The following is an 18,296-nucleotide window of genomic DNA, read 5'->3' as shown; positions in this document are numbered from 1 at the left end:
TAACTGTCCCAAGTTTTCCTGAACCTGTGATAGTTTGTTGTCAATGGGCCCCAGGCGCTTATCTAGCAGCGGCTCCATAGCGTTCGTCACCTCCGCTACCACCTCCGCCACCCACACCGAACTTACAGTGTGCGCGGGCGGGCTCGGCGGGGCCGCCATTTTCTCTTCGCCGCCTCGCGTCTTTTCTTTGTCTCTTCGAAGAGTCTTTGCCGCCATAGGGTTTCGCTGCGTTTTGGTCAGCTGGAATTCTTCACCGTAAGTTCCTGTGTTGTAGATGTAAATTTGGTGGTTCGTTGCAAGTTAATTCCCCAGTTTTTGAGGGTTTAGCGGGTAATCCGGCAGGAGCGGGTTTTTCAGCAGCCGCTCCTGTTCATGGCGTCACGTGATTCAGCATAAATGACTTTAAAAATTGCCCTCAGGAGGAAATTCTCAAAAGGAGTTTACGAGCTCAGTGAGGAGCTTTGAAAATCCACAAAACATGATGAAAAATATAGCTATTTTGTTTCACCCCCCAATATACTTTATATGTGACAAAGTGATTTATTGAAAATTGTTCTCAGAACAATCTAAACTTTCACTAAACATGGTTTCTGAAAACTTCTGCGACTTCATATGCCACACTTAGTGTATAAGTTCATTGTAAATTGAAACATTTGCTTACTCACATTGTCCAGGTCTGGAATGTCAAGGAAATATTCTGGATAGTCATAGGATATGCCCACATTATTCACTGAAATACAGTAAAAAAAAAAAAAAAACAGTTTTACAGGAGACAAAGAAAAAAACCCAGTGCATCTTCAACATAATAAAATAAACTGGCAGAAGCCACTAGAATTTAACATGAACAAATCAGTACTCAGATTTAAGAACAAGCAAACAACAACAAAAAAAAAATCACTAAGCCACTTTATCCTTTGTTTCTATTAGTAGGCCAGAGGAACACAGAACTGTGTATATGAAAATTGGAATGTTTATGTATTGTTAGCAGAAAGAAGGAATAGCACCCTAAAACTGATTGTGGAGCAGTAGCCTGAGAATGAGAGGAACTGTGTTTGATTCCCACTGCAGCTCCTTGTGACTCTGGGCAAGTAAGAACCCTCCACTGCCCTATGTTCAAAATAAGAACCTATATATAATATGTAAACCACTTGATTGTAACCACAAAAAGGCGGTATATCAAATCCCTCTCTCTTAGTTGTTTGAGTTATATTTGAAACTGATAATCATATTCTGAACTTACATGTTCAGCTTAGAGCTGTTTTGTTTATGGTGTTTTCCGGATACTTGCAGGGAGACTCGCACTCGAGTCTCTTCAGAATAATGGTGTTTTTTTCCCCTGAAATTTCCTGTTAAATGTGGTAAATGTGGTAAAATTCCAAAATGTACATTATATTTTCTTTGTCCCTAAACAACTTCAGACTTTCCTAGATAACTTTCCTATTTAGCTTGGTATTTTAGTTAGATGGTTTGACTTTTACAGATGTATCATGGGCTATAAATAATAACATGCAAATGCAGTGTTTGTCTACGTTTTTTTTTCTTTTTTGTATAATTCCCTCCTCTATTTCTGTAGTCCCTCCGGTAATTGAGGATTATGAGGGGTGGGTTATGTCGTCCAAGTATGATATTTCTGGTAATTTGATTTTGTTCTGTTTTCATTCTGATTTCAGTATCAAGTGTTTTTTGCTCAATTGTTATGTTTATACATTTCTAACAATAAAAACTATTCAAGTTATATACACAGAATGATCAGTTAAAGATATACATAACCGGGGCCATGAGCTGGCTGCATTTTGTACACAGCATCAGTTTTATATGAAACATTAAACACTCAAAAGGCCTAAGGTAGTGTGTTCCAAAGATATCCTAAGGACAGGAAGCACGTATCACTACCAAAAAAATGATTGTATTTTAGTTTGCCTGGTAACAAGTACTGTTGCCTTCCATAGTGATTACAATGCAGGGAAACACTCCCTGAGGACAGTAGGTGGCAGCAACAGACAGCATGCAGTCCATTTTCTACAAGACATTTCGTGCAAAAGCTGCTGAACACACCTGCTTTTTGAAACGCCTGAATATCTACAGAAAAATGTATTCATGTAAACTAGACTAAGCTCTTATTGCAGAAAATAAACATTTAACTAAAAATATATGTATTCCTTGCTGCATTTAAAATGTTTTATAGCTAACTCAGCTCTTTAATGCTACTTGAATTATTCATTTATCTACAGGACTCATAGGGGGAAATTTTATAAGCATTTTTCATAAATAAAGCATATTTTACTCTTGGAAAAAGGGCTCCTGTAAAGCTGCATGGCTAAATATGCAAGTATACGGACCAAGAAGATAGCACACACTTACTCAAGAACTATACATTAAGTATTCCCAGTGGATAGAGACAGAGCTGTGATATAGGCACACATTTTATTAAACACATGCAAATAGAAGTACGTGCATATATGTATACCATCTTGGGAGCAGATGTAAATTTGCATGGGAGAATTTGCACGCAGCGGGTGATAGTCTATTTTATAAAGTCACCTTTTTGGAACTTTGACATAGGCTCCCCTTTATAAAGTCACTCCTGTGGAGCAAAAGTGCAGCAGATGAATTCAGGACAGGTATAGCACACGCATCAGCAGTGCCAGCTTCCCTCCTGTATGTGCTTCCTCCACCTCAGATATGATACTGGCAGCTGCTGTGTAAAGGTCTGGCATAAGGTGCCTACCACAAACCAGGTACAGAATGGGCAACAGCAGTACATGCTTCACCATGACCTTCCCCACCAGAGAACAAATATAGTAAGGAAAAGGCAGCTACACAAGCTTCTTATACAGTCCCTCACTACAAAATTGCAAACTTCTCTCAAACAAACCATACTGCACAAACTCAAACCCACTGTAACATAAATAGGACAAACCTAGAACGCCAATCTCCAGGCCCTCCAGTCCTCCTTTAATGTTCTTGTAGATATTATCATGATCTTCAAAGTCAGCTTTAATTGTCTTGGTGTCTACCTTGAATTTTTCTTCTGGAAAAAAAAACATGGAGAAAAAAGTGTTTTTAAACAATTCGGTATCTTTGTTATATGATACAACCAAGTTGAAAAAAAGACTACAGTAGGTTTCACCAAGCACATGCTCTACTCAGCAAAGTGGAAATGAAAAGGCAAATACAAAATTGAGATACTTTATAATTTAGTGTTAATTGGAAGCACTGACCACAATTAACTTCAAGGTTCAAGGTTGTATTTATTTGATTGACTGCTAGGGCCAGGACATCAAAGTGGTTTATATTCCAATGTAATCAGAAAATTGAATAGAAATACTTTACGGCAGAGGTAAATAGCAACAAGAGTATTAGATTTGTCAAGCCCCACAGGACCCCAAAGTCCAAGGCAGTCCACCTCCTCATATCAATTTGATTCAATCTAATTCATGTGTCATACAATAATATACAGGCTTTTAACAAGGCTTTAAACTGGAGGAGGGAGCCCTTCATGTGTAAAAATAAAGGAAGGGCATTTCACAGTATAGGGCCGGCTACACTGAACATCAATTTCTGGAATGAACTTAACGGTACATCCCAGACTGAAGGAACCATCAGTGGATGTTGACGGTTAGAGTGCAGAGCCCTCAATGGAACATAGGGCAAAAGATGTGGAGACAAAAATGAAGGGAAACCAGAGTATAAGATCTTATGTATCAACAATAGGATTTTAGATATGATACAGTGTTCTACTGGGAACCAGTGTTCGGATCACAATAGTGGTACCACATGGTCAATTTTTTTGTTATTCGTGAGCAATTTAACAGCAATATTTTGTACCAGTTGCAGCCGCTTGATCTCTCTCTGACCAATGCCTCTCAGAAGTGCATTACAATAGACCCAGTCAAGTAATGACAAATGCATAGATGACCCGTAATACATTCTGGTTGAACAAACGGTGGATGGACCTGATCCGTTGGTGGGACCAGGCTGCTGGCATCAGCATTTAAAAAGGAGATAGAGCAGCTTTTAAACTAGAAATGGGGGGAAGGCCGACAGTCGCTCAAAAGTGCATGGTTCGGGATAAGCTATCTTGAAAGGATACCTCACAAACAGGGAAGATAGGGTTTCTGGATAGAGAGGTTGCACAACAGACCGTGGTAGGCCAGGTGCCCTTAAATACAACTAAAGATCAGACAAAAGATGGCAAATCAATAGTGTCAAGTACTAAGCATCATGCAAATAGGAACAACAAACATACTCTGAAATGTCTATATGCAAATGCTAGGAGTCTAAGAAATAAGATGGGAGAGTTGGAATATATTGCACTAAATGAAAAATTGGATATAATAGGCATTACTGAGACCTGGTGGAAGAAGGATAACCAGTGGGACACTATCATACCGGGGTACAAAGTATATCGTAGTGATAGGGTGGACTGGACTGGTGGAGGGGTAGCATTGTATATTAACGAGAGCCTTGACTCAGATAGATTACAAATTCAGCAGGACACAAATCACAACTTTGAATCATTGTGGGTTGAAATTCCATGTATAAAAGGGAAAAGGACGGTGATAGGAGTGTACTACCGTCCACCTTGCCAGGATGAGCAGGTAGACGCAGAAATGATAAAAGAAATCAGAGACGCAAACAAAATGGGCAATGTGATAATAATAGGTGACTTCAATTATCCAAATATAGACTGAGTAAATGTAACCTCGGGACACGCTAGAGAGGTACAATTCCTTGATGAAATCAAGGACAGCTTTATGGAGCAGCTGATGCAGGAGCTGACGAGAGAAGAAAAAATTCTAGACTTGGTCCTTAGTGAAGCACATGATCTGGTGAGGGATGTTATGGTACTGGGGCTGCTTGATAACAGTGATCATAAAATGATCAGTTTTGATATCAACCTTGAAGTAACTATACACAGGAAGTCAAATACGTTAGCGTTTAGCTTTAAAAAAAGGAGACTATGATAAAATGAGAAGAACAGTTAAAAAAAAAAAAAAACTTAGGGGGGGCAACTGAGAAGGTAAAAACTGTACAACAGGCATGGACGCTGTTCAAAAATACCATCCTGGAGGCCCAGGCCAAACATATTCCGCGAATTAGAAAAGAAAGACGAAAGTCCAAAAGACAGCCAGAATGGTTGAAAAGTGAGGTGAAGGAAGCTATTAGGGCTAAAAGAAACGCCTTCAGAAAATGGAAGGAACCATCGGAAAATAACAAGAAGCAACATAAGGAGTGTCAAAGCAAATGCAAGGCGCAGATAAAGAAGGCCAAGAGGGGGGGTTGTGGCAAGATGACATGTGTAATAAGTGTAAGGGGAGTGCGGGCACTTTTCTACACTCCTTTATGGAATGTCCTTCACTGCATGCTCTGTGGGTCGGGGTGTTGGGATTGGTAGAAGAAATTTTGCAACGTACAGTGGAGTGGAAGTATTCGGTTACTTTGATGGCTGCGGGGATTCTCTCCGAGAACAAGGGTTGGGAAGTGCTCAGTCCCAATTTGTACTGTTGACCATGATCATACTGAAGAAATGCATATTAATAAAATGGGTCGATGAGGAGCCCCCGGATCTAGCAATGTGGAAGAACTGCATGTTAGATATGTGTTATTGGGTAGGCATATCACTTAAATCTGCTGTCTCCCTGAGGAATCGCCAATATCGAGATCTGTAAGGGAGAACTCGTACCTTGCTCTGCCAGAAGAGTCCTGGTCTAGGTTCCTAGAGTAAGCGTGTAAATAGGAGAAACATCCATTTGGGGGGGAGGGGGGAGGATAGGGGGCGGGAGGAGAGGGGGGAGGGGGGGTGGGATGGGAGGGGATATAAACATAAAATTGTTATGGAGGTCATTGTGTTTTTTTCTGGGAAGGGGGCAAGCCGTATTTGAAGACGTTTTCATGACAGTGTTATGTTCGTGTAAATGGAATAAGTTGTAATGTTAATGGCACCATACATTAATAAAAATATTAAAAAAAAAAAAAAAAAGAAGGCCAAGAGGGATTACGAAAAAAAAAAATAGCATCAGAGGCAAAAAAAACATAGTAAAAATTATTTTTGTATATTAAAAGCAAGAAGCCGGCAAAAGAATCGGTTGGGCCGCTGGATGACCGAGGGGTAAAAGGGGCAATCAAGGAAGATAAAGATGTAGCAGAGACATTGAATGAATTCTTTGCTTCGGTCTTCACCGAGGAAGATTTGGGTGGGATACCGGTGTCGGAAATGGTATTTCAAGAGAAACTTACTGACTTCACGGTAAACCTGGAGGACGTAATGGGGCAGTTCAGCAAACTGAAGAGTAGCAAATCTCCTGAACCAGATGGTATTCATCCTAGAGTACTGATAGAACTGAAAAATGAGCTTGCGGAGCTAGTGTTAGAAATATGCAATTTATCCTTAAAATCGAGCATGGTACCGGAAGATTGGAGGGTGGCAAATGTAACGCCGATTTTTTAAAAAGGTTCCAGGGGAGATCCGGGAAATTATAGACCGGTGAGTCTGATGTCGGTGCCGGGGAAAATGGTAGAGGCTATTATCAAAAACAAAATTACAGAGCACATCCAGGGACATGGATTACTGAGACCAAGTCAGCACAGCTTTTGTGTGGGAAAATCTTGCCTGACCAATTTACTTCAATTCTTTGAAGGAGTAAATAAACATGTGGACAAAGGGGAGCCGGTTGATACTGTGTATCTGGTTTTTCAAAAGGCGTTTGACAAGGTACCTCATGAAAGGCTACAGAGGAAATTGGAGGGTCATGGGATAGGAGGAAATGTCCTATTGTGGATTAAAAACTGGTTGAAGAATAGGAAACAGAGAGTGGGGTTAAATGGGCAGTATTCACAATGGAGAAGGGTAGTTAGTGGGGTTCCTCAGGGGTCTGTGCTAGGACCGCTGCTTTTTAATATATTTATAAATGATTTAGAGATGGGAGTAACTAGCGAGGTAATTAAATTTGCTGATGACACAAAGTTATTCAAAGTCATTAAATCGCAACAGGATTGTGAAAAATTACAGAAGGACCTTATGAGACTGGGCGGCTAAATGGCAGATGACGTTTAATGTGAGAAAGTGCAAGGTGATGCATGTGGGTAAAAAGAACCCAAATTATAGCTACGTCATGCAAGGTTCCACGTTAGGAGTTATGGACCAAGAAAGGGATCTGGGTGTCATCGTCGATAATACACTGACACCTTCTGCTCAGTGCGCTGCTGCGGCTAGGAAAGCAAATAGAATGTTGGGTATTACTAGGAAAGGTATGGAAAACAGGTGTGAGGATGTTATAATGCCGTTGTATCACTCCATGGTGCAACCGCACCTTGAGTATTGTGTTCAATTCTGGTCGCCGCATCTCAAGAAAGATATAGTAGAATTGGAAAAGGTGCAGCGAAGGGCGACTAAAATGATAGCGGGGATGGGACGACTTTCCTATGAAGAAAGACTAAGGAGGCTAGGGCTTTTCAACTTGGAGAAGAGATGGCTGAGGGGAGACATGATAGAGGTATATAAAATAATGAGTGGAGTGGAACAGGTGGATGTGAAGCGTCTGTTCACACTTTCCAAAAATACTAGGACTAGGGGGCATGCGATGAAACTACAGTGTAGTAAATTTAAAACAAATCGGAGAAAGTTTTTCTTCACCCAACGTATAATTAAACTCAAATTCGTTGCCGGAGAGTGTGGTGAAGGTGGTTAGCTTTGGCAGAGTTTAAAAAGAGGTTAGACGGTTTCCTAAAGGACAAGTCCATAAACCACTACTAAATGGACTTGGGAAAAATCCACAATTCCAGGAATAACATGTATAGAATGCTTGTACGTTTGGGAAGCTTGCCAGGTGCCCTTGGCCTGGATTGGCTGCTGTCGTGGACAGGATGCTGGGCTCAATGGACCCTTAGTCTTTTCCCAGTGTGGCATTACTTATGTACTTACAGTGGGGGAAATAAGTATTTGATCCCTTGCTGATTTTGTAAGTTTGCCCACTGACAAAGACATGAGCAGCCCATAATTGAAGGGTAGGTTATTGGTAACAGTGAGAGATAGCACATCACAAATTAAATCCGGAAAATCACATTGTGGAAAGTATATGAATTTATTTGCATTCTGCAGAGGGAAATAAGTATTTAATCCCTCTGGCAAACAAGACCTAATACTTGGTGGCAAAACCCTTGTTGGCAAGCACAGCGGTCAGACGTCTTCTGTAGTTGATGATGAGGTTTGCACACATGTCAGGAGGAATTTTGGTCCACTCCTCTTTGCAGATCATCTCTAAATCATTAAGAGTTCTGGGCTGTCGCTTGGCAACTCGCAGCTTCAGCTCCCTCCATAAGTTTTCAATGGGATTAAGGTCTGGTGACTGGCTAGGCCACTCCATGACCCTAATGTGCTTCTTCCTGAGCCACTCCTTTGTTGCCTTGGCTGTATGTTTTGGGTCATTGTCGTGCTGGAAGACCCAGCCACGACCCATTTTTAAGGCCCTGGCGGAGGGAAGGAGGTTGTCACTCAGAATTGTACGGTACATGGCCCCATCCATTCTCCCATTGATGCGGTGAAGTAGTCCTGTGCCCTTAGCAGAGAAACACCCCCAAAACATAACATTTCCACCTCCATGCTTGACAGTGGGGACAGTGTTCTTTGGGTCATAGGCAGCATTTCTCTTCCTCCAAACACGGCGAGTTGAGTTCATGCCAAAGAGCTCAATTTTTGTCTCATCTGACCACAGCACCTTCTCCCAATCACTCTCGGCATCATCCAGGTGTTCACTGGCAAACTTCAGACGGGCCGTCACATGTGCCTTCCGGAGCAGGGGGACCTTGCGGGCACTGCAGGATTGCAATCCGTTATGTCGTAATGTGTTACCAATGGTTTTCGTGGTGACAGTGGTCCCAGCTGCCTTGAGATCATTGACAAGTTCCCCCCTTGTAGTTGTAGGCTGATTTCTAACCTTCCTCATGATCAAGGATACCCCACGAGGTGAGATTTTGCGTGGAGCCCCAGATCTTTGTCGATTGACAGTCATTTTGTACTTCTTCCATTTTCTTACTATGGCACCAACAGTTGTCTCCTTCTCGCCCAGCGTCTTACTGATGGTTTTGTAGCCCATTCCAGCCTTGTGCAGGTGTATGATCTTGTCCCTGACATCCTTAGACAGCTCCTTGCTCTTGGCCATTTTGTAGAGGTTAGAGTCTGACTGATTCACTGAGTCTGTGGACAGGTGTCTTTCATACAGGTGACCATTGCCGACAGCTGTCTGTCATGCAGGTAACGAGTTGATTTGGAGCATCTACCTGGTCTGTAGGGGCCAGATCTCTTACTGGTTGGTGGGGGATCAAATACTTATTTCCCTCTGCAGAATGCAAATAAATTCATATACTTTCCACAATGTGATTTTCCGGATTTAATTTGTGATGTGCTATCTCTCACTGTTACCAATAACCTACCCTTCAATTATGGGCTGCTCATGTCTTTGTCAGTGGGCAAACTTACAAAATCAGCAAGGGATCAAATACTTATTTCCCCCACTGTATGTGAAAAAAACATGCTTTGACAGTTAACAATACATACAGTTTCAAGGACAGAGTTAAACCTAGCATTACACCTAGGACCTTAAAGTGTATTACTAGCCTGAAATGTAACAGTTCCTAGATTAAGAGCTGGTAGTGTAGAAGTGTGCTCTCCCCTACAAAAAATTTGGAGGTGTGTCTTTTTTACAATAAGCTGCAATTTGTCTTAAGCCAAGCCTCCACGTGAAGCAATTTAGCATCGACCTCTGCCTATACCATCAACTGTTTCAAGAGATACAAAATCTAAACATCGTCAGCATAGATATATGGTATCAGCCTTAAAGACTGTACTATAGAAGCCAGCAGGGCCATGTGCATATTGAACAGCATGGGTGCAAGGAGAGATCCTTTGGGGGACACCACAAGGGAGTGGAAAGGGAGCTGAAAAATCATTTTGCAAAATGACACAATACGTTTGACAGGTAAGGTAAGAGGGGAACCACAAGCATGTATGGCTCGTTATCCCTACTCATGATCTACCATACTGAAAGCTGAGGTCAGATCCAGAGATAAAAAAGGAGAACAGTTCTGTTATTAACCAGTTCTATCTGAACGTTAAGGAGCTGTCTCAGTACTATGGTGAAGATAGAAAACCATCTGGTTGGGATGTGAAACCTTGTGAGTTCCCACATGTACAGTCAGATAATCAGCTAGGATCTGTTCAGTAACCTTAGAGAGAAAGAGGAGCTGAACAAAAATAAAAACAATTCCCTATGTTAATCTGTGCATGTAGGATGTTTCCACAGTACTCTTGTCAAATCACACTCACAATTCAACCAAATATCAAGAACAGTGAAACAATGTTTTTAGTCACCAGAGAGGTATGCAAGAGGATACTATGCTAGAGATCTTGTCTCGTTAAAGATCAGAGGAAAAGATTTTATTCAAATCAGATTGAATGCCCCACACAATAAAACATATCAATATGAAATAGCAGCACAATACAGAATATACTAATAAAAAACGTTGTCAAGATCTATTGCATCATTTACTAGTATATCTTATTAATATGTTATCATAAAAATATCAAATTGGTCCATCCAATGTGCTCAGTTGATTATCAACAAATTAAGTCATGTGGAAGACTAAAAGGAAGTTGAATTGTTGAGCAAGGGGAGGGGATGGGCAGAAAGGCTTAGAACAGCAGTAACAAGTGAAGAGGGTCTGGATTAGGGAAACACAATATGATTTGTGTTCTGCTGGGCTCCAAGCTCACTTCACCTGCCCCTCCCTTTCCTGCAGGCTGAACAGAAAGAAGGGAGAGGCTGAATCATAAGACCTTTACTGCTCTGGAGGCTAAAAAGAAGTGGCAGAACTGTGTTCCAGGGAATTCTCCCAGAAATTGAGCCCTGGTCTTCCACTTTGGTTAAACAATCACCCACATTCAACTCATTTGTACATCTATGTAGCTTATATCATACTCACACACACACTATTAGACATAAGCAGAGAAATTACATAAAAAGTTTGAAGAGCAAATAAAACCATGCATATTGAAAGAAAAAAAGCTTTCTTCAATAGTAAATGTTTTCAGTGCCTTATGAAATAGATAGTGCAATGTTCAAGGATGATCATAGGCTCTAACAGGAAAGGTGATCTTGATATCAATTCTATCTGATCCTTCAATCATTTTCCCTATCACTGCTTCCATCAGTACCAACCGTGCCTAAAATCTGTTAATGCACTAGTCTCCACCCCCTCCACCGATAGGATATTTCAAGCCAATTTGAGTCTTACAAGTCCAACACTTAATCCACCATCCAGGTGTAATATCCCCTCCGTCCCATGCCCCCTAGGAGGAGAGTACACTTCAGCCCTAGGAGCTGGAAATAAGAGAGACAATCGGACTTAGATATAGGCGCAACCAGTAAAAATATTTATTGGTATCTCACTAAGCCAATACAAAATAATTCTTCTCTCTGGAGCAGGTTGTCACACAGAAAAAGCCAGACACAAAGACTGAATAACAAAGTGTGCTCAGCCCATGTCTCTTAGTTATCATATATATACTGTTTTAAGTTTCATTTTTCCTAAATCATGTTTCGTTTTTCCTAAATCATGTGATTTCTCCTAAACTAACTTATGATATATGGATTTTCCTATAAAGCGAAAGCTACATACCTGTAGAAGGTATCCTCCGAGGACAGCAGGCTAATTGTTCTCACTGATGGGTGACATTCACGGCAGCCCCCGATGATCGGAGATCTTCTCTAGCAAAGACATTTGCTAGCCCTCGCATGCGCACCGCGCGTGCGTGACCGTCTTCCCACCCGAACTTGCTCGTGTTCGTCAGTCCAGTAAATAGCAAAGACAAAGACAAGGGAAGACACAACTCCAAAGGGGAGGCGGGCGGGTTGGTGAGAACAATCAGCCTGCTGTCCTCGGAGAATACCTTCTACAGGTATGTAGCTTTCGCTTTCTCCGAGGACAAGCAGGCTGCTTGTTCTCACTGATGGGGTATCCCTAGCCCCCAGGCTCACTCAAAACAACAAACATGGTGAACTGGGCCTCGCAACGGCGAGGACATAACTGAGATTGACCTAACTTAACCAACTAACTGAGAGTGCAGCCTGGAACAGTATAAAAATGGGCCTAGGGGGGTGGAGTTGGATTCTAAACCCCGAACAGATTCTGCAGCACCGACTGCCCGAACCGACTGTCACGTCGGGTATCCTGCTGTAGGTAGTAATGCGATGTGAATGTGTGGACAGATGACCACGTCGCTGCCTTGCAAATCTCTTCGATAGTGGCTGACTTCAAGTGGGCCACTGACGCTGCCATGGCTCTAACACTATGAGCCGTGACATGACCCTCAGGAGTCAGCCCAGACTGGGTGTAAGCAAAGGAGATGCAATCTACTAGCCAATTAGAGATAGTGCGTTTCCCGACAGCCACTCCCCTTCTGTTGGGATCAAAAGAAACAAACAATTGGGCGGACTGTCTGTGGGGCTGTGTCCACTCCAGATAGAAGGCCAATGTTCTCTTGCAGTCCAATGTGTGCAGTTGACGTTCAGCAGGGCGGGTATGCGGACGCGGGAAGAATGTTGGCAAGACAACTGACTGGTTCAGATGGAACTCCGACACCACCTTTGGCAAGAACTTAGGGTGAGTGCAGAGGACTACTCTATTATGATGAAATTTGGTATAAGGAGCATGAGCAACTAGGGCTTGAAGCTCACTGACTCTACGAACTAAAGTGACTGCCACCAAGAAAATGACCTTCCAGATCAAGTACTTCAGATGGCAGGAATCCAGTGGCTCGAAAGGGGGTTTCATCAGCTGGGAGAGAACGACATTGAGATCCCATGACACTGTAGGAGGTTTGATGGGGGGCTTTGACAACAGCAATCCTCTCATGAATCGAACAACTAAAGGCTGTCCCGAGATCGGCTTAACTTCCACACGGTAATGGTATGCACTAATCGCACCAAGATGAACTCTTACAGAGTTGGTCTTAATACCAGACTCGGACAAGTACAGAAGGTATTCAAGCAGGGTCTGTGTAGGACAAGAGCGAGTATCTAGGGCCTTGCTGTCACACCAGACGGCAAACCTCCGCCATTGAAAGAAGTAACTCTTCTTAGTGGAATCTTTCCTGGAAGCAAGTAAGACTCTGGAGACACCCTCTGAGAGACCCAAGGAGGCAAAATCTACACTCTCAACATCCAGGCCGTGAGAGCCAGAGACCGGAGGGTGGGGTGCAGAAGTGCCCCTTCGTTCTGAGTAATGAGGGTTGGAAAACACTCCAATCTCCACGGTTCTTCAGAAGACAATTCCAGAAGAAGAGGGAACCAAATCTGACGCGGCCAAAAGGGAGCGATCAGGATCATGATGCCTCGATATTGCTTGAGTTCCAGCAAAGTCTTCCCCACCAAAGATATGGGAGGATAAGCATACAGGAGGCCGTCCCCCCAATCCAGGAGAAAGGCATCCGATGCTAGTCTGCCGTGGGCCTCAAAAGTCTGGAACAGAACTGAGGGACCTTGTGATTGATTTCAGTGGCAAAGAGATCCACCAGGGGGGTGCCCCATACTTGGAAGATCTCGCATACCACTCTGGAATTGAGCGACCACTCGTGAGGTTGCATTATCCTGCTCAATCTGTCGGCCAGACTGTTGTTTACACCTGCCGGATACGTGGCTTGAAGAAACATGCCATACTGGCGAGCCCAAAGCCACATTCTGACGGCCTCCTGACACAGGGGTGAGATCCGGTGCCCCCCCTGCTTGTTGATGTAGTACATGGCAACCTGATTGTCTGTCTGAATTTGAATAATTTGATGGGACAGCCAATCTCTGAAGGCCTTCAGAGAGTTCCAGACCGCTTGTAACTCCAGGAGGTTCACCTTTCTCCTGAAGGGACCAACTCCCTTGGGTGTGAAGTCCATCGACATGAGCTCCCCACCCCAGGAGAGACGCATCTGTTGTCAGCACCTTTTGAGGCTGAGGAATTTGGAAAGGACGTCCCAGAGTCAAATTGGACCGAATTGTCCACCAATGGAGGGACTGAAGAAAACTCGTGGACAGCAGGACTACGTCCTCTAGGTCCCCAGCAGCTTGGTACCACTGAGACGCTAGGGCCCATTGAGCGGGCCATGGGAGTCACATGCACTGTGAAGGCCATGTGGCCGACCAATCTCAACATCTGCCGAGCTGTGATCTGTTGAGACGCTCGTACACAAGAAACAAGGGACAGAAGATTGTTGGCCCTCGCTTCCGAGAGGTAGGCACGAGCTGTCTGAGAATCCAGCAGAGCCCCTATGAATTCGAGTTTCTGAACAGGAAAAAGGTGGGACTTTGGATAATTTATCACAAATCCTAAGTTGCTCCAGGAGTCGAATAGTCATCTGCATGGACTGTAGAGCTCCTGCCTCGGAGGTGTTCTTCACCAGCCAATCGTCGAGGTAAGGGAACACGTGCACTCCCACTCTGCGTAGAGACGCCACTACTACAGCCAGGCACTTTGTGAACACCCTGGGCGCAGAGGCGAGACCAAAGGGTAGCACACAATACTGAAAGTGCCATGTTCCCAGATGGAATCGAAGATACTGTCTGTGGGCTGGCAGTATCGGGATATGAGTGTAAGCATCCTTTAAGTCCAGAGAGCATAACCAATCGTTTTCCTGAATCATGGGAAGAAGGGTGCCCAGGGAAAGCATCCTGAACTTTTCTCGGACCAGATATTTGTTCAGGGTCCTTAGGTCTAGGATGGGACGCATCCCCCCTGTTTTCTTTTCCACAAGGAAGTACCTGGAATAGAATCCCAGCCCTTCTTGCCCCGGTGGCACGGGCTCGACTGCATTTGCGCTGAGAAGGGCGGAGAGTTCCTCTGCAAGTACCTGCTTGTGCTGGAAGCTGAAGGACTGAGCTCCCGGTGGACAATTTGGAGGTTTTGTGATCAAATTGAGGGAGTATCCTAGCCGGACTATTTGAAGAACCCACTGGTCGGAGGTTATGAGAGGCCACCTTTGGTGAAAACATTTTAACCTCGCCCCAACCAGCAGATCATCCGGCACAGACACTTTGATTTCGGCTATGCTCTGCAGGAGCCAGTCAAAAGCCCAACCGTTGCTTTTGCTGGGGAGCCGCAGGGGCCTGCTGAGTCGCATGCTGTTGATGAGAACGAGCGCGCTGGGGCTTGGCCTGGGCAACAGGCTGGCGAGAGGGAGGATTGTACCTATGCCTATTTGAAGCATAGGTAACAGTCCTTCTTCCGCCATAAAAACATCTACCAGTTGAGGTAGATGCTGAAGGCGCCTGGCGGGAGAATTTGTCGAATGCGGTGTCCCGCTGGTGGAGCTGCTCTACCACCTGTTCGACTTTTTCACCAAAAATATTATCGCCCCCCGGCAAGGAGAATTCGCAATCCGCTGCTGAATCCTATTCTCTAGGTCGGAGGCACGCAGCCATGAGAGTCTGCGCATCACCACACCTTGAGCAGCGGCCCTGGACGCGACGTCAAAAGTGTCATAAACACCCCTGGCCATGAATTTACGACACGCCTTCAGCTGCTTGACCACCTGCTGAAAAGGCTTGGCTTGCTCAGAAGGGAGCTTATCCACCAAGTCCGCCAACTGCCGCACATTGTTCCGCATATGAATGCTCGTGTAGAGCTGGTAAGATTGGATTTTGGCTACGAGCATTGAAGATTGGTAGGCCTTCCTCCCAAAACAATCCAAGGTTCTAGAGTCTCTGCCCGGCGGCGCCGAAGCATACTCTCATGAACTCTTGACCTTCTTAAGGGCCAGATCCACTACCCCAGAGTCGTGAGGCAACTGAGTCCGCATCAAGTCAGGGTCTCCATGGATCCGATACTGGGACTCGATCTTCTTGGGAATGTGGGGATTAGTTAGCGGCTTCGCCCAGTTCTCCAGCAGTGTCTTTTTGAAGACATGATGCATGGGTACTGTGGACGATTGCTTAGGTGGCGAAGGATAGTCCAAAAGCTCAAACATTTTAGCCCTTGGCTCATGCTCCGTAACCACAGTGAAGGGGAATTGCCATAGACATTTCCCGGACAAAGGCCGCGAAACATAGACTCTCGGGAAGAGAAAGCTGTCTTTCAGGGGAGGGAGTGGGATTAGAAGGAAGACCGTAAGATTCCTCATCTGAGAAATATCTGGCGTCTTTCTCTGCCTCCGAGGCCTCACCATCGGTATCGGACATCAGTTCATGAACTTCTGTCCAAAGCCGTGCCTGCCTCGACTCCGTAGACACATGGCCACGGTGGGAACGTCGAGAAGCAGACTCCCATATTGGCGGCGATGAAGCTCCCTCCATCGATGTCGTCGGGGAGTCTGCTTGGGAGGCAGCCGACGCGGGCACCACAAGCGGTACAGGCATCGGAGACCTCACGACGGGCAAGGGGCCAGCCGTCGCCTCACTCAGGCACCGGTGGCGCAAGCACCCCCGGTACCAGAGAAGGCCGCAACAGTTCCTCCAGGATCCCTGGAAGGATGGCCCGGAGGCTCTCGCTTAGAGCGGCTGTCGAAGAAGGCTGGGAGTCCGGTACAGGCGACGAACTTAGAATCTGTTCGGGGCGCAGAGGCGGTACCGGGCTGTCCAGGGTAGAGCGCATCGACACCTCCTGAATGGAGGGTGAGCGGTCCTCCCGGCGTCGATGCCTAGTGGGTGTCGACTCCCTCGGTGAGCCAGAGCTCTCGGTACCACGTCGGGAAGGTGACCGGTGCCGATGCTTCTTTGCCTTCACACGAAGCACGTCACCGGAACCTCCCGGCACCGACGAGGAGGACGTCGAATCCAAACGCCTCTTGCTTGGGGCCGGGTCCGAAGAAGGTCGATCCCGGGGTGGGGGGGGGGGGGGGGCCGTCGCACAGGAGCCCTCGAGGCAGGGAGAGACCTACTCGAGGGCTCACCGCCACCAGCAGGGGAATGGACAGCCCTCACCTGCACTCCTGACGAAGAGGCACCCTCCGACGACAGTCCCAACGATGATCTCGGTACCGTAGACGCTGGAGCACCGGTCGATGACCTCGGTACCGCAGACGTTGATGCACCGGCCAATGACCTCGATACTGAGACCGTCGAAACACCAGGCGAGGCCCCGAACAAAACGTTCCACTGGGCCAATCTTGCCGCCTGAGTTCTGTTTTTCAACAGACAACAGAGAGTGCAGGCCTGAGGACGGTGCCCAGCCCCCAGACACTGAAGGCACGAAGCGTGCCTATGAGTGAGCGAGATAGCCCGGTTGCGCTGGGTGCACTTCTTGAAGCCGCTGGGAAGAAAATGACCTTCCAGGTCAAGTACTTCAGATGGCATGAATTCAGTGGCTCAAAAGAAGGTTTCATCAGCAGGGTGAGGACGACGTTGAGATCCCATGACACTGCAGGAGGCTTGGACAGGGGGCCTTGACAAAAGCAAGCCTCTCATGAATCGAACTACTAAAGGCTCTCCAGAGATGGCTTTACCCTCTACACGATGATGGTAAGCACTAATCGCACTAAGGTGATTCCTTACTGAGTTGGTCTTGAGACCAGACTCTCATAAGTGCAGAAGGTATTCAAGCAGGTTCTGTGCAGGGCAAGAACGAGGTTCTAGGGCCTTGCTCTCACACCAGACGACAAACCTCCTCCACTTGAAAAAGTAACTCTTTTTAGTGGAATCCTTTCAAGAGGCAAGCAAGACCCGGGAGACACCCTCAGACAAACCCAACAAAGCAAAATCTACGCCCTCAACATCCAGGCCGTGAGAGCCAGAGACTGACGCTTGGGGTGCAGAAGCGCTCCGTCGTTCTGCGAAATGAGAGTCGGAAAACACTCCAATCTCCACGGTTCTTCGGAGGACAACTCCAGAAGTAGAGGGAACCAGATCTGACGGGGCCAAAAAGGCGCTATCAGAATCATGGTGCCGAGGTCTTGCTTGAGCTTCAGTAAGGCCTTCCCCACCAAAGGTATGGGAGGATAAGCATACAGGAGGCCGGTCCCCCAATGGAGGAGAAAGGCATCCGACGCTAGTCTGCCGTGTGCCTGTAGTCTGGAACAGAACAGAGGCAGCTTGTGGTTGGGTCTGAGAGGCGAAAAGGTCCACCGAGGGAGTGCCCCACTCTCGGAAGATCTTGCATACCACTCTGGAATGGAGCGACCACTCATGCGGTTGCATGACTCTGCTCAGTCTGTCGGCCAGACTGTTTACACCTGCCAGGTATGTGGCTTGAAGAAGCATGCCGAACTGGCAGGCCCAACGCCACATCCCGACTGCTTCCTGACACAGGGGGCGAGATCC

The 18,296-nt window shown here is 45.7% G+C and overlaps 1 protein-coding gene across 1 annotated transcript in view; it reads right to left on the bottom strand.

Annotated features, from left to right (window-relative positions):
• HSD17B12 (hydroxysteroid 17-beta dehydrogenase 12) overlaps positions 1-18,296 on the bottom strand; it is a 342,292-nt gene that overhangs the window by 172,932 nt on the left and 151,064 nt on the right. The window contains exons 4-5 of the mRNA XM_030200806.1: positions 2,921-3,031; positions 666-730 (exon numbers count right to left, since the gene is read on the bottom strand). Of these exons, the coding sequence (XP_030056666.1) occupies positions 666-730; positions 2,921-3,031 (176 nt within the window). The remainder of the gene's footprint in view (positions 1-665; positions 731-2,920; positions 3,032-18,296) is intronic.

The sequence above is a fragment of the Microcaecilia unicolor genome, chromosome 4, assembly GCF_901765095.1.
Source record: "Microcaecilia unicolor chromosome 4, aMicUni1.1, whole genome shotgun sequence".
In the NCBI taxonomy this organism is placed as follows: Eukaryota; Metazoa; Chordata; class Amphibia; order Gymnophiona; family Siphonopidae; genus Microcaecilia; species Microcaecilia unicolor.
The sequence above is the reverse complement of the archived record's forward strand: the minus strand, read 5'-3'. Positions and strand labels throughout refer to the sequence as shown.